The sequence below is a fragment of the Onychostoma macrolepis genome, chromosome 25, assembly GCF_012432095.1.
Source record: "Onychostoma macrolepis isolate SWU-2019 chromosome 25, ASM1243209v1, whole genome shotgun sequence".
In the NCBI taxonomy this organism is placed as follows: Eukaryota; Metazoa; Chordata; class Actinopteri; order Cypriniformes; family Cyprinidae; genus Onychostoma; species Onychostoma macrolepis.
In genome coordinates, this window is record NC_081179.1 from 71,803 (window position 1) to 89,813 (window position 18,011).

Below are 18,011 nucleotides of genomic sequence, written 5' to 3' on the forward strand. Positions count from 1 at the left end.
TGGAAACAAAATGCAACTCTGACATGAACTAAATACTAAATATTAATGCTGAAATCAATATTTCTAATGTTTCTGCTGGTGAACTGAAGCGAGGGGCGTGGCTGACGCGTTGTGGGCGGGTCACAGGCGTTTGATTGGCGCGCTACAGCTCTGTAAGGTTTGTAAACCGCATGCAGTCGTGCAGAGATCAAAGCCTCTCCAGGAATCAGCAAACGGGCTCCCGAGGCTTTGATGGAGAACGGGTGGGGGCCGTCAGAGACGCTTAATCTTCTGATCTCCCACAATGCCCTGCTCCTCAACCCGCGTCTCTATTATGAGCCCTGAATCACTGTAACGTCTGTGATCTTCACTGAACACGGCAGATTCTCACACACACACACACACACACACTTCACTGGAGGCGATGAACAAATACACCACTCTGAATCAATCATCTGTACATCAAATACTTCAAACAGCTGCATTCGTTTATGAACGCTGTCATTTACAGTTGTGTAAAAAGGTCTCAAGTAACTGTTTTGTTTTTGTATCTTTTTGTATAAATTAAATTTAGCGACAAATACTATGCAATGCTTATTATGAAAAAATAAGGTAAAATCCAAACAAATTAAAATGGACAATGCAGAAATTCTCAAAGAATAAAACATTTAATATGTGCCTTTTATTGTAAAAAAAAAAAAAAAAAAAGTGATTAAATTGTTAAAGTTTTATGAATTCAAGCTTTTTGATGGTTAAAATGGAATACAGACAAATTAAAATGGGGGGAAAATCCAGAAAAAAAATAAATAAATGGAATTTGGGAAAAAATAAAACGGATTTCATAAGACCCTCGTAAAAAGGCTTGAGTCTACTTGTTTTCAGTTAATACGTAAAACTGTGTCTAATTATTATGTAATTGTGTATGAAGACTGTGTCTCAGCGTGAACTAACCAGGCTTCCATCTGAACATCTGTCCAAACTTAAAGCACAACATGGTTTCATATTTTGGGATGATATTAACTGAAATAAACCTCATTGAATCACATTGTAGACTCACCTCCAAAGACTGCTGGGAAATCAGCACACACTGACCAAACTGAAAGAGAAGCACAGAAGACATGTCATCTGTAGATGCTTGATGAGCTTCTGAGTCTTGATTCATTTGAACATCCCAGAATGACTGAAATCATCTCTATTTCTGCCTGATTGATTTTACAGTACGAGTGGAATGAGAACATCACTGCAAAAACAAAGTGAGTTTGAGCATTTTTCTGTATGAAGAATGACATGCAGAGATCTTTAAGAGAGACTGAAGTGTTCAGATTAGAGATATTATGCTGGATTATCACAAAAATATTAATATTATGGTTATTAATAAAACGATTTTGCAGGGACTTTGGAAACATGCATTTACTGAACTTTTACATTTTTAAAAAACATTTCAGCGATGTTATTAAACATGATTTTGTACTGGAAATACTGTGCAGCTATTGAACTTAAAAATAAACTTTTCGAAATAAGACATTTTTACAGTGAACTTGATTGATTTTTAAATATAATTCAGCTGAAAAACTATTTATAATAAAAGCAAAATGAAAAAATATCATTGTAAATCAATGAAAACTATTATTTAACATGGTTATGCAATGACTTTGGAAATATCTCTATATTGAACTTTAAAAAAAAAGTTTTTGTAACAGTTTATTTAAACTGAAATAGTAGGAAATCAAATGAAAAAAAAAAAAAAGTACAATAAACAAAATAAAGAATCACTGTAAATCAGAACTTTTAACACAATTATGCACTGCCTTTGTAAAAGCATTTATCTGAGGGAGTGCAGGCCTGATACTCACAGCGGCAGGCGAGCGCGAGCGAGACGCTCAGCAGAACGCAGCAGGACGTGTGGCTCATGGCTCTGGGCTGGACGGCCGCGGCGATCATCAACTACAGGAGATCTTCAGACATCAGGAGCTGCTGAGGAACACAAACACACCATCACACAGAGATACGACTCCTTCGTCAGATCCACAGACACTGAAACATGGTCCTCACTTACATCGCTAAACTATAAACTGTACACTCCTGCTCAAACAGCAGACTTAAGATTTATTCAGGTCTTTAACAGTTTTGTGGAAACTACAAAAAGTTTGGGGGAAGTACAATTTAAAAAAGAAAGAAATGAATACTTTTATTCATCATGGATGCATTAATTAAGGCCTGGTTTCACAGACTGGTTTAGACTAAACCAGGATTCGGCCATAGTTCAATCAGGACATTTAAGTCATTTTTATAAACGTGCCTTAGAAAAAAAAAACATTACCGGTGTGCATTTTGAGACAAAATAAAGGCACTGATATATTTTAAGTTCAGTCAGAGCAAGTTTCTTTCAGTTGAAACAGCTCAGATTTAAGTTTTAGTCTGGGATTAGGTTTAAGCCTTGTCTGTGAAACCGGGGTAAATTGATTAAATGTGGCAGTAAAGACATTTGTTTCAAATAAATGCTATTTTTTTTAACTTTCTATTCATCTGTGAATCCTGAAAAATCAAATGTATCACGGTTTCCACACAAATATTGTGCAGCACGACTGTTTTCAACATTGATAATAATCAGAAATATTTCTTGAGCAGCAAATCAGCATATTAGAATGATTTCTGAAGATCATGTGACACTGAAGACTGCAGTAATGATGCTGAAAATACAGCTGCATCACAGAAATAAATTACAGTTTAACACATATTCACATAGAAAACAGCTGTTTTAATTCACAATAATATTTCTCAATTGTCACTGTATTTTTGATTAAATTGCAGCTCTGGTGAGCAGTAGAGATTCTTTTAGAAACATTAAAACAAATCTTAACTATTCCATGCTTTTGTGCTTTCAGGATCAACATCAACCAGTGAAGCAAGTGAAAACCATCTCTTTAACTAGCAGTGACACGATGAGTGTGACAGCGAGACGACACGCTGCAGCTGGATTATGACACACACACACACACACACACAGGCGGGATGTGATCGGTCTCCTAGCAACACTTCTCATGTGAGATGGACAAAGCTCTACGAGCTCAAACTGAGATCTTAACCACTTAATCGAGCACTCTCTCACACACACACACACACACACACACACACACACACATATCTGTGTTTCACGGCCCGTTTCAGCAGCAGACGACAGACACACAGTCACATGACCATGATAATCAGCTATTTAATATTCAAATCTCCTCACACACACACACACGGGCTGAATGAATGGAAGTGATAAAGGAGAAGAGCTGAGAGCCGCACGAGTCTCTTTAAGATCTCAAATGAAGACGTGTGTCTGTAGATCTCCATCACGTCTCACTCAGTGTCACAAACACCTCGACCGCTCGCCAATCAGAGCCACAATCCATTTACTGAAACATGAAGCTGTGGTGTTTACACGGCTCCTCGGAGAATACCGCGGTACACTGTGTTTAGCTGATGCTGTAGTGTAATATAAATGATGTCATACGGCGCTGCTGCACAAACACACGTCCATCAGGATCATTCGCTCCGGTTCTTTCCGCTCTTCATCTGGAATCATCACATCTTTCCACATTACAGCTGATTATTTCTGCTTCCTACTGGACTCATGTGATCAATCCATTAGAGAAGAATGAGGAAAGCACACACACACACACACTAGTGTTGTAGTACTCGAGACCGGTCTTGGTCGGTCATTTTTTGATGGTCTCGGTCTCGTCTCGGTCTCAGACTAAGAGGACTCGGGATTTTGTTTCGAGACCGGTCAAGACCACAACTGCGGGGATATCATTAAATTGTCTGATTTATTTACAACCATCATTAATGTGATTTGATGGAAAACTTCCTGCTTCAAATGCAATCAATAACTAATTAAATAACAAAAATAAATAATTGTATTTATACCAGTGGATCTCAAAATGTTTGACTTCACTGCCCCACTATTGTCCACAACATTATTTGAAGACCCTCCACTCACCCAAAATATTTTAGAGCTAAGCATGACTAGAAAGATGCATATACATTATAAAAATAACCAAATACTTAGAAACGTCTTTGATTTTTACCTGTTTTAGTTCATTTTAATGCTTCTTTTGTTTTATTTGAAACAATTTTAAGTCATCTTGGAAGTTTGTTGAGGCCCCATAGTGAGCCCCGGCCCCTGGCTGAGAACACATGATTTATACTGTTATACCGGGTCAGAAATTATTGAGGAACTGTGTCAAAAATGTCACCAAAATTAATACATACACCCACAAAATTCAAGATATTGTTGCAAAAAAGTGCTTGAGAGTATGAGATGTGGATTTTTATATTGTAATATGATATGATTAAGCGATATCACAAGAGCAAGACAACTGTTTTGCTTTTTAAAAACATTCAGTAACCAATTTTTAACATTATTCTCAACGTTATTTATGCATTTGTAATTGTACCAATTCAGATGCAGCTTCTGTGCCACCTCTGCAGTGCAAAGATGAATTCTGTTGTTAGAGATTTCATCTGATTGCTAACAGCTCTGTAAGTGTCTTATTATTGTATTTAATGATTAAAAATAAGGCACTTCTCAGGCAGTAAATGTAGATACTTTAGATGAATTTGAGCAGTGCTGGTCTGGTCTTGGTCTCGGTCCGGATTAGGTGGTCTTGACTACAACACTAACACACACATGGTAAGATTTTTAATGTTTGAAAGAGTCTCTTCTGCTCACCAAGGCTGCATTATACAGTAAAACAGTAAAATGTGAAAAAATTTTACAGTTTAAAATAGCTGTTTTCTATGTGAATATGTGTTAAACTGTAATTTATTTCTGTGATGCGCAGCTGTATTTTCAGCATCATTACTCCAGTCTTCAGTGTCACATGATCTTCAGAAATCATTCTAATATGCTGATTTGCTGCTCAACAAACATTTATTATTATTATCAATGTTGAACACAGTTGTGCTGCTCAATATTTTTGTGGACATTGTGATACACAGATGAAAAGAAAATTCAAAAGAACAACATTTAAAAATAAAAAGTGCAGTTAATATGTACTTGAATAAAAGTATTATTTTGTTTTAGTGTAAACATCATTAATCCCGTAGTTGGTGTTTGTGGTTTCTTCGAGTCTGACCTTCAGCGTGTTGTTAGCGTGTTGACTCAGCGTGTTAAAGTGCTTTGTGTTCAAACTCAGCTGAACAACCAACCAATTTCAGCTGGAATAATAACAGCATTGAACGGCAGAGACGCGGTCCTCCAGGAACCAGCGCTTCAATGAGAAACGCTGAGCTGCGGGATACGAGTGAATATATGATGTCTCGCACACACACACCGCACGAGTCCAGACGATGACATCTCCACCGTCACACAACAGATGCATTGATGATGCTCTCAGACAGACGTGACTGTGACGGACACAAACAGACGCTACTGTACACACAGAGGTCACGGGGTCACGAGCGGACGTTACTGCTCTGCTGATTCAGAGGATCACACCTGTGCTGCTGAGTCTGTACATTACAGCACATCATATACTTCGTACTTAATATCGATTTACTTTGTGTTCATATCATTGATGCTGCTGCACTGACCGTGTGCTGTAATGTAATTGGCCGTCTGAGGGGTCACGTGACCTCCTGAAGGACGAACGCAGAGCTGCACACTCAGAAACTACTAACAGATTCAGCTTGGTGAAAAAGAGCAGACTTTTAATAAAAGCATGCTTATTACAGAAATAATATGCTTTTAATTAACATACGTAAGTGTGGATTGAATGTAGTGTTTTTCCAGACACTTAATTGCATGTTATTGCTAATTAAATGGAAATTAATTATAGTTCAAATTTATATTAAATGCAACCTTTTGAAGTTTGGAGTGTTTTTGATTCAAAAAGACTCTAAAGTTCAAATAATTGGATTTAAACTCTTGAGCCACTTAAGCAGTGCATCTTTATACGCAATTTCATAATTACTTCTATTGTCTTTGAAATATGGGTAAAGTACTGAATGCATTTATGATAAACTTTACTTAAATGTCATTTCTGTTCAATTAAATTCTGTCTGTCTATATTTAAATATACAACGCAAATGATATGATAAATGAATCATGGAAACATATGTTTTTTCCATACCTTTAACTCAGGGTTCAATTTGTTTAACCAATTTCAATTGATTTTTTTTTTTTTAATTATACAAGATTCAACTCTGTTTTTAAAGTCAGTTTAATATCATTTAAGTTGAAATGACTTGTACAGCCAATTTAGTTATACTTCAAAACTAAAGGCAGCAGGTTTTCAAGTTGAAGCAGGTGGAAATTTGTAATGATGAAGCTTCAGTTCAGCATATTTAATAAATGATTCATTCGAAATGTAAAATCAAATAACACACAACAGTTAAATTAATAATCGAGTGCTTTTGATTGCTATTCAGTGAACTTCTTTAAAACAAGACAAAAAATGATTAAAACATCATCATCAAGTACTACAGAAACAGCCATACAAATGTCTCTCTTCTAGTCACTTAAGTGGCCTTTTATTTCATTAATATTATATTAACTGCAAGTACAGTTTTTCAAAAAACATGCATAACTCTAATACAAATATACTTCATGGATTTTATATCATTATGATTTTATATTATGATCATGAAGCACACAAACTCTCCATCTATAAACATCATGCTACTGTGTGATGGCCATATTCACACGGCACTCATGTTCAGTAAACAGTATTACCGCGGTAGGTTTGGTGTGACAGTCTCATCATTCACGTCTGGCGTCCCATGAGGCCTCAGAATCACTTATGTCCTCTCTAAAAGCATGAGCGCTGCCAGCTGTCCCAAATCTTCATTGTCTCCTGCACAAACGCGGAGCGGGACGGAGCGTATCTGATATCAGCGGAGATCAGATTAACTCTGAGACGCGTCTGAAGGAGAAACCCTGCTGCGCTAATGAAGCCCTGATCACAACACACCCTCTGAACCCCGCACCACATGCATGATGGGTAAAACAGCAGCTCGCAACCACAAGGTCATGGGTTCAAATCCCAGGAAGGCATGAACTGATAACATGTACAGCTTTAATGTGAATGGCTTTGGATAAAAGCATCTGTCAAACGCATTAACGTAATGAAGGAAATGAAGGCACTCATGTCAAATCGAGCAGAAGAAACATGAATATTAAACAGCTCAAAGATATCAAAACATGTTCAACATTATTCTCAACGTTATTTATGCATTTGTAATTGTACCAATTCAGATGCAGCTTCTGTGCCACCTCTGCAGTGCAAAGATGAATTCTGTTGTTAGAGATTTCATCTGATTGCTAACAGCTCTGTAAGTGTCTTATTATTGTATTTAATGATTAAAAATAAGGCACTTCTCAGGCAGTAAATGTAGATACTTTAGATGAATTTGAGCAGTGCTGGTCTGGTCTTGGTCTCGGTCCGGATTAGGTGGTCTTGACTACAACACTAACACACACATGGTAAGATTTTTAATGTTTGAAAGAGTCTCTTCTGCTCACCAAGGCTGCATTATACAGTAAAAACAGTAAAAATGTGAAAAAATTTTACAGTTTAAAATAGCTGTTTTCTATGTGAATATGTGTTAAACTGTAATTTATTTCTGTGATGTGCAGCTGTATTTTCAGCATCATTACTCCAGTCTTCAGTGTCACATGATCTTCAGAAATCATTCTAATATGCTGATTTGCTGCTCAACAAACATTTATTATTATTATCAATGTTGAACACAGTTGTGCTGCTCAATATTTTTGTGGACATTGTGATACACAGATGAAAAGAAAATTCAAAAGAACAACATTTAAAAATAAAAAGTGCAGTTAATATGTACTTGAATAAAAGTATTATTTTGTTTTAGTGTAAACATCATTAATCCCGTAGTTGGTGTTTGTGGTTTCTTCGAGTCTGACCTTCAGCGTGTTGTTAGCGTGTTGACTCAGCGTGTTAAAGTGCTTTGTGTTCAAACTCAGCTGAACAACCAACCAATTTCAGCTGGAATAATAACAGCATTGAACGGCAGAGACGCGGTCCTCCAGGAACCAGCGCTTCAATGAGAAACGCTGAGCTGCGGGATACGGTGAATATATGATGTCTCGCACACACACCAGGCGAGTCAGGCGATGACATCTCCACCGTCACACAACAGATGCATTGATGATGCTCTCAGACAGACGTGACTGTGACGGACACAAACAGACGCTACTGTACACACAGAGGTCACGGGGTCACGAGCGGACGTTACTGCTCTGCTGATTCAGAGGATCACACCTGTGCTGCTGAGTCTGTACATTACAGCACATCATATACTTCGTACTTAATATCGATTTACTTTGTGTTCATATCATTGATGCTGCTGCACTGACCGTGTGCTGTAATGTAATTGGCCGTCTGAGGGGTCACGTGACCTCCTGAAGGACGAACGCAGAGCTGCACACTCAGAAACTACTAACAGATTCAGCTTGGTGAAAAACAGCAGACTTTTAATAAAAGCATGCTTATTACAGAAATAATATGCTTTTAATTAACATACGTAAGTGTGGATTGAATGTAGTGTTTTTCCAGACACTTAATTGCATGTTATTGCTAATTAAATGGAAATTAATTATAATTTAAATTTATATTAAATGCAACCTTTTGAAGTTTAGAGTGTTTTTGATTCAAAAAGACTCTAAAGTTCAAATAATTGGATTTAAACTTTTGAGCCACTTAAGCAGTGCATCTTTATACGCAATTTCATAATTACTTCTATTGTCTTTGAAATATGAGTAAAGTACTGAATGCATTTATGATAAACTACTTAAATGTCATTTCTGTTCAATTAAATTCTGTCTGTCTATATTTAAATATACAACGCAAATGATATGATAAATGAATCATGGAAACATATGTTTTTTCCATACCTTTAACTCAGGGTTCCATTTGTTTAACCAATTTCAATTGATTTTTTTTTTTTTTTTAATTATACAAGATTCAACTCTGTTTTTAAAGTCAGTTTAATATCATTTAAGTTGAAATGACTTGTACAGCCAATTTAGTTATACTTCAAAACTAAAGGCAGCAGGTTTTCAAGTTGAAGCAGGTGGAAATTTGTAATGATGAAGCTTCAGTTCAGCATATTTAATAAATGATTCATTTGAAATGTAAAATCAAATAACACACAACAGTTAAATTAATAATCGAGTGCTTTTGATTGCTATTCAGTGAACTTCTTTAAAACAAGACAAAAAATGATTAAAACATCATGATTTAAAATGTGCTTTGAATTAAAACTTTTAATTTGATATTATTATCACTTTTAAAGTACTACAGAAACAGCCATACAAATGTCTCTCTTCTAGTCACTTAAGTGGCCTTTTATTTCATTAATATTATATTAACTGCAAGTACAGTTTTTCAGAAAACATGCATAACTCTAATACAAATATACTTCATGGATTTTATATCATTATGATTTTATATTATGATCATGAAGCACACAAACTCTCCATCTATAAACATCATGCTACTGTGTGATGGCCATATTCACACGGCACTCATGTTCAGTAAACAGTATTACCGCGGTAGGTTTGGTGTGACAGTCTCATCATTCACGTCTGGCGTCCCATGAGGCCTCAGAATCACTTATGTCCTCTCTAAAAGCATGAGCGCTGCCAGCTGTCCCAAATCTTCATTGTCTCCTGCACAAACGCGGAGCGGGACGGAGCGTATCTGATATCAGCGGAGATCAGATTAACTCTGAGACGCGTCTGAAGGAGAAACCCTGCTGCGCTAATGAAGCCCTGATCACAACACACCCTCTGAACCCCCGCACCACATGCATGATGGGTAAAACAGCAGCTCGCAACCACAAGGTCATGGGTTCAAATCCCAGGAAGGCATGAACTGATAACATGTACAGCTTTAATGTGAATGGCTTTGGATAAAAGCATCTGTCAAACGCATTAACGTAATGAAGGAAATGAAGGCACTCATGTCAAATCGAGCAGAAGAAACATGAATATTAAACAGCTCAAAGATATCAAAACATGTTCAACATTAAACGGTCGAAGTGAATGTACTGAATCCTCATTCTGAACTCGTCATGCTTCACACCAGTGTATAGCTTTGTATATTTGCTTTTACTGATCTTTCTTGGTTTGTTATGTTTATATTCTGTTTTTATCATATGTGCGCATGTCCTTAATTTATTATTAAAGTTTAAAATGTGAATATGTGTTAAACTGTAATTGATTTCTGTGATCAAAGCTGAATTTTCATCATCATTACTCCAGTCTTCAGTGTCACATGATCTTCAGAAATCATTGTGAAATCAAGTGAAGTAATCTATTAAAGTAATAATAGTTCTCTGTTTTTACAGTATTTTTGATCAAATAAATGCAGCCTTGGTGAGCAGAAGAAACGTCTTTCAGAAACATTAAAAATCTTCCTGACCTCAGTCTTAGTGCATGTGACAAATATAGAAGGTTAATGGAGTCTACCTGGTTATTTCTGACTAAACCAGCAGCGTGTCCTAGTTCCTGAGCGTTTGTCTGTGTGTCTCAGGCGTTTAGTAGCTGTATTGTGTTCGGTGTCTTTCAGAGAGAAGCAGATCTGGGTCATAGACAGACAGAAGACTGGATCAACACACATCAGCCACAACTGTTCGAGGCAAATATCAGATACACACTGTCAAAATAACACATCAAATACTCAAACTACAACTAGATTAGACATTAAACCGTGTCATGTGAGCATGTATGATGCTTGTCCACATACTCTCAACATTCTGGGAATTCTGGGAGTATGACGAGATTTTCATTTCATGCTTCGTGAATAAAAGCCACATTCAGAATGTGCAGAAGACAACGCATCCTGAGGGTGTTTGTCTTCAGATCAATACTCCTGCATGTTTCTCAAACGCCACGATTCTCAGAAAGCAGCGTTACACAAGAGCACCATCAATCCATACCATCGCTGCATTTAAAAACCTGACATTTAATTAGCTCATAGCTTCATAGCTCAACCTGACATTTCATTAGCAAATAGGGTCAAGGAGAGACCGCACATGTAACACACACACACACACACACAGGGCAAAGGTCACACGCAAAAGCTGCCATCACTGTAAATCAAACAAAACATGAACAAACGACACCTGTTCTTCATGATATTCATCAGGGCTGCTTTTCCCAAAAGCATCGTAAGCTTAAGTTGACCGTAGCTTCATCAGTTCCAATGATCCACACTACCATCAGTGACTGATGCTTTCTTTCTCAATAAGTACAGTAGATATGAACTTACAGAGCGCTGCAAGATGCTTTTGGCCTCAACATGACTTTATTATTTACATCCCGAATTCCAGAAATACAGCATTGGGGCGTTTTTTTTTTTATTTAAATAAAATGAAAACTAAAACTTTCAAAATCACATGAGCCAATATTTTATTCACAATAGAACATAACAAATGTTTAAACTGAGAAATTTTACACTTTTATCCACTAAATGAGCTCATTTCAAATTTGATGCCTGCTACAGGTCTCAAAAAAGTTGGCACGGGGGCAACAAAGTGCTGAAAAAGCAAGACATTTTGAAAAGACTCAGCTGGGAGAACATCTAGCAACTAATTAAGTTAATTGACAACAGGTGGGTAACATGATTAGCTATAAAAGGGTGCAACACCTCCTTTTTTAAAAGATGTTACTCTGAGGGGGTTCAACAGAAATTTGATCGATACTGAAAAATAAAACCACTTCTCCAAACAAATAATTTTATAACTCTAATTTATTCTTCCCACAAAAAAAATATATATTTACCCACACACAGGTGCAAAAATCAACAAATACCATGCATTGGTTCATGTGCACTTTGTCCAATAACTGTGTCAATGAGGTGAAACTTATCGTTCCGGTACAGATGATGTACGCGAAGTTACGAGAGATGAGTCGATGATTAGAGTCACAAAGATATTTTGAGTGCGATGCAATGTTATGAATCCTACAGTCCTCTGTATCGTTGGCCTTCAAAGCGTCGCTGTCCTGTGCGTCGCGTTAGATGACCACATGCGATAGTTCTCATACTGCGTGGGCCTTCAAAAGACACTACCTTTCGTGTGCAGCGGTGATTATGCAGCCGTTCAATGACACATGCAGAAAGAAATGGTGCGAAGCATAGATAGGTGCAGGCATAGGCATGTAAAAAGTCCTTTCTACAGAGAAAGCAAATGGCTAACATCAGTGATTACATTTACAAATATGACAGGCAAATAAATCATTCATACTCACAGTTGAGCACAAACTCCTAGAGTTCTCAACCAAAGGACTTTAGTAGAGCAAGCAGGTACCACACGTTCAACCAAAAGGTTTCCCGTTACCAAACGAACTGCCTTACTCTATCTACGTCCGGGCTTATATATCCGGTTACCTCCAGGCACTAGCGCCCTCAAGCTGCTCCTAGTGGTACTACATACAACCAGATATCTCTTAAGGAAAATTAGTGAAATTAACAGTGAAAAAGAAAACCAGTAACGGTTAGACTGTTATATACCCCTCCCCCTGGTCTTAAATTTTCCCATGGAAAATTTTTTAATTCTGGGTATGGTAAGTATCTATCTGAGTCGGATCGGATAACATATTTACCTTGTAGTTTACGGGTCCTAGTTTTTTCACGATCTTAGCCGGGCCTTTCCATTTTGGAGAAATTTTAGCCATAAAGGCATCATCTGCTCGAGAGAGAGGATGAGTTTTAAACTAAATCTCCTTCACTGAAGTTCTGATCTCTTCTTTTCATGTTATAGTACTTTCTTTGTTTAGTCTGAGCCTTTTCTACATTTTCCTTTACTGACTCATACAAATTTCTCTGGCGTTCAAGCGTACTATAAGCTGGTTGGTCAAGATCTGGGGGATTCTGCAAGGCTCTCTGCAGAGGTCCTTTCAGCCATCGGCCTAGAGCTATCTCTGCTGGAGAATAACCTATGCTTTCGTGCCATGCAGTATTTAGAGCAAACCTGAACTCGTAGATCCACTGATCCCACATACGATGGTTCTGATCGACATACGTGGCAATCATCGTCTTTAGGTTCCGATTGACCCTTTCAGTGAGGTTAGACTGCGGATGGTATGCTGTGGTGAGTTTTTGTGTCACGTGCCATTGCTTGCATACTTGGTCAAGGAGGTTGGAGGTAAATTGTGTACCTCTGTCAGACACGATAAAAGCTGGAGTTCCCCACCTCGTGAAAATCTCTTCTATTAAAATCCGCACAATGGTGGCAGATTTTGCAGCTCTCATGGGAAATACTTCTACCCATTTTGAGAAGTAGTCCACTATAACCAGCAGATATTCATTCTGTCGGGTGCTTCGGGGAAATGGTCCCATGATGTCCATTCCAAGCATATAACCAGGCTCGACTATGGGTACACTTTGTAGACCGCCTGCAGGTTTCAAGTTAGTTGGCTTATGCTGTTGACATTTCTCACACGTTTTACAGTGCTGCCATACATCTGTTCGAATTGAGGGCCAATAAGCAAACTAAAAAACAAAAAGAGTCTCATCAGGGTTTTAAATTTACCCAGGTGACCACTCAGGGGATTGTCATGTGCATAAGTTAAAATTGCTTCCTTCAACTTTGCAGGAATGACAATTTGAAGTCTCTGGCCTTCTTTGGAGTCTGGTACACTTCTAAATAAAACCTTATTTTTGAAAACATAGTGCGTTCTCTTAATGTCTGTGGTTTTCTGGTTCTCTGCTTTAACCATCAATTCTTGGCACTCTGGGTCTAGTTTCTGTTCTGCTGCGATTTGTGACAAATCCACTGGCAGATCGTGCGTGACCAATTAAAACCACTCTTAGCTGGTGTGTGCAACAACACAGCTGGTGACTCAACTGCATACCTTCTGGACAATACATCAGGCACTACATTACATTGTCCTCTTCTGTACCGTACGACAAAATGATATCCCTGCAGCCTTATAGTCCATCTTTCCAGTCTAGATGACGGTTTGGGATGCTGGAATAGCCAGACTAGGGATGCATGATCAGTGATCACTTCAAAAGCTCTGCCCTCTAGGTAATGGTGCCACTTCTCTACAGCCCATACCACTGCGAGACACTCCTTTTCTGATGCTGAATAAGATCTCTCTGCACCTCTGAGCAAACGAGATGCGTAGGCAATGACTCTCTCTTGGCCGTCCACCTCCTGTGTTAAAACGGCTCCCAAGCCCACATCACTCGCGTCAGTCTGTACTTTAAAAGAAGATTCGAAGTTCGGTGTGTTTAAAACCGGTGCCCTAGTGAGTTCGTCTTTGATGAGATCAAACGAACGTTGGCACTCATCAGTCCAGTTCCACTTTGCTTCTTTCTTCTTCAGTGCGTGCAATGGCGCTGTTTTACTAGAAAAATCAGGGATAAAACGATGATACCAAGCGGCTAGACCCAGAAACCGTTGTACCTCTTTTAAGGTCTTGGGAATAGGAAACGTCTTGATTGCAGCCACCTTGTCCGCATTCATCTTGACTCCGTCCGCTGTGATCGTGTGTCCTAGGTAGTCAAGTGAAGAACAGATGAACTTACACTTCTTAAGATTAAGCGTGAGACCAGCCTTGTGCAAACTCAGGAACACTTGCTTGAGATGGTGCAGATGAGACTGGATGTCGGGAGAGTATACAATGATGTCATCAATATAGACCATGCAACACTTGTTCTTATGTTCTCTTAAGACCTGTTCCATCAGCCGTTGGAATGATGCTGCCGCGTTTTTAAGGCCAAAAGGAAGACATAAGAATTCATATAGCCCTGAAGCAGTAACGAAAGCTGTCTTTTGTACACTTGCAGGGTCCATTTCAACTTGCCAGTATCCGCTCTTTAAGTCCAACGTGCTAAACACCTTGGCTCCTTGGAGAGAATCCAGAATGTCTGTGATTTGAGGCATCGGGTATGCGTCGAGGTGAGTCTTTGCATTTAAACCACGGTAATCAATACATAACCTAGATCCTCCATCTTTTTTATCTACGACTACCACAGGTGAGGCCCACGGAGACGTAGAAGGTTTGATGATCTTTAATTGAAGCAACTCCTTAATTTGCTCTTCAATAAAATCACTCTTAACTTTAGAAACTCTGTATGGTCGCTTTCTTAAAGGCAGTTCGTCAGTAGTTTTAATCTCGTGTTTGATCAAACTTGTACGTCCTAGATTTGTGGTACATACTAAAGGCCAATCATCCAAGAGAACTTTCAACTGACTCTTTACCTTGTCTGCAGCATGTGAATCTTCCACGACTTGGTCGATCAGTTTTGACCTCTCCTTATCGTGAACCATCTTGACTTCTCCTTGTGCAGCATAAAAACATACAGTAGGGTGCTCGTGCATTCTATTAAAACACATGGGATGACTAGAGCTAGCATCAGGTAGGGATATACGTGAAACGTTAAAATCGATGGTGACTTTGGCTTCTCTAAGGAAATCCAATCCTAAGATGATAGGGACTGCCAAATCCTCGTCATCCATCACATGGAATGTGATCTCATGTTTCGTTCCGTACATCTCACATTCCCAGAGTACCTTCCCCTGAGTTTTTTTACTCTGGCCATTGGCAAGCATGAACGTCTGAGCGCTTCTGGTCAAATGCTCATCCTTCCTCTTTAGTCTCTGCCATACTTTCTGCTGCATCAAAGAAAAAGTACTTCCCGTATCAATCACAGCATTGAAGAATGAGTGATTTAAAACAACGGGTGCTTGGAGTACACTATTACACTGAGAGTTAGAAGTGGGATCAATAAGCATCAGACGATTAGGTTGACTTTTTCCACCAGAAGAATTCTTCTTCTGTTCCTCACCTTTCTCTTGACTCCATCTTCTCTTACTCTCAGCCCAGTCCTTCTCGATTTGCGTGCCGAGACGAACCAGCTCATCAACAGTTTTCACCGTTCCCTCAACAGTGAGGCCAACCGCGGATTGCAGTTTCTCAACGTTGCCTGCACTAATTCGGCGTCAGACAACAAAGGGTTAATCTTTAGTGACATCGCTCTATAGTTAAAAGCAAAGTCTCTCACACATTCGTTGACCCTCTGTCGGTAACTTGCCAGCTTCTGTGCAGCAACTTCCTTGTGATCTTCATTCAAAAACGAGAATAGGAATTTCTCTTTGAATGAATCCCAGTCTCTAATACTTGGTTTCTCTGCTCTCCACCAGCTCTATGAATTCAATGGGATCTTCTGAATTCAAATTACTAAAGGTAGGTAAATCCAATTTAACGGAAGGCAGGTGAGATGCTGAAGGAAGGTATGTTACTTGCCTCGTAGTGTCTTGTGGAAATGAAGGAATCTTAGAGGGTGTCTGAGATGTCTTGTGAGAAGTTGTGGTGCTGAAATGGACAGGAGTTGACATGATTGGTTTGACAGCTTTGAACTGGTGCTCCAGCTGTTTATCACGCCGTTTCAAACAATCCACAATGCTCTTACTTAGTTCGTCGACTCTAGCATAACATTGTTGCTGAACACGATCTCTCTTTGAAGACGATAATTCATTCTGTCTTCATAGGCTCTTAATTTTGTGCTCAATGTCTCTGTGGCAACAAAGTCGCTGATTCTGTGCTCAAGATCAACAAGGTGCTCTTCAATACTACACATTCGTTGGGCACTTTCATCACTGCCGAATCGCAGCTCATCTTCTTGAAAATCAAGAGGTGGAGGAGGTAAGGGTAAGTCGTCAGGTTGGTCAGTTTGCTCAACTCTCTGATCTAGGGACACATCTCTATCTTCCCTTTCTTCCTCTGAATCCAAGTACAACTCACTAAAAGTATCTATCAGATTAGTTAGAGGGTCTCTACGATGAATGAAAGCTTCATCTGAATAATCGTCAATGGGCTCTCTCTCTTCCATAGCAGATGATTGTCTAAGATGTTTGTTTGTGAAGGGTTTTCAGTACCGTCAAAATTTATTTTTAAATACAAGGGATCCCACAAAGGTTCAAGCGGGTCCCTGTTCGGGCGCCATTCTGCAACACCTCCTTTTTTAAAAGATGTTACTCTGAGGGGGTTCAACAGAAATTTGATCGATACTGAAAAATAAAACCACTTCTCCAAACAAATAATTTTATAACTCTAATTTATTCTTCCCACAAAAAAAATATATATTTACCCACACACAGGTGCAAAAATCAACAAATACCATGCATTGGTTCATGTGCACTTTGTCCAATAACTGTGTCAATGAGGTGAAACTTATCGTTCCGGTACAGATGATGTACGCGAAGTTACATCGATGAGTCGATGATTAGAGTCACAAAGATATTTTGAGTGCGATGCAATGTTATGAATCCTACAGTCCTCTGTATCGTTGGCCTTCAAAGCGTCGCTGTCCTGTGCGTCGCGTTAGATGACCACATGCGATAGTTCTCATACTGTGTGGGCCTTCAAAAAGACACTACCTTTCGTGTGCAGCGGTGATTATGCAGCCGTTCAATGACACATGCAGAAAGAAATGGTGCGAAGCATAGATAGGTGCAGGCATAGGCATGTAAAAAGTCCTTTCTACAGAGAAAGCAAATGGCTAACATCAGTGATTACATTTACAAATATGACAGGCAAATAAATCATTCATACTCACAGTTGAGCACAAACTCCAAGAGTTCTCAACCAAAGGACTTTAGTAGAGCAAGCAGGTACCACACGTTCAACCAAAAGGTTTCCCGTTACCAAACGAACTGCCTTACTCTATCTACGTCCAGGCTTATATATCCGGTTACCTCCAGGCACTAGCGCCCTCAAGCTGCTCCTAGTGGTACTACATACAACCAGATATCTCTTAAGGAAAATTAGTGAAATTAATAGTGAAAAAGAAAACCAGTAACGGTTAGACTGTTATAAGGGATGTCCTAGAGAGGCAGAGTCTCTCAGAAGTAAAGATGGGCAGAGTCTCTCCAGTCTGTGAAAGAGTGCGTAAAAAGATTGTGGAATACTTTAAAAACAACGTTCCTTAACGTCAAATTGCAAAGGCTTTGCAAATCTCATCATCTACAGAGCATAACATCATCAAAAGATTAAAAGA

At 38.8% G+C, this 18,011-nt stretch overlaps 1 protein-coding gene across 2 annotated transcripts in view; it reads right to left on the minus strand.

The window, feature by feature from the left end:
- Positions 1-18,011, minus strand: part of cntn1a (contactin 1a) — a 66,904-nt gene that overhangs the window by 32,172 nt on the left and 16,721 nt on the right. The window contains exons 2-3 of one of the 2 annotated variants that reach the window (XM_058767663.1): positions 1,833-1,950; positions 1,037-1,075 (exon numbers count right to left, since the gene is read on the minus strand). In XM_058767663.1, the coding sequence (XP_058623646.1) occupies positions 1,037-1,075; positions 1,833-1,920 (127 nt within the window). In that variant the 5' untranslated portion in view covers positions 1,921-1,950. Of the gene's footprint in view, positions 1-1,036; positions 1,076-1,832; positions 1,954-18,011 lie in introns of both variants that reach the window. The other variant, XM_058767662.1, reaches the window with a different exon arrangement.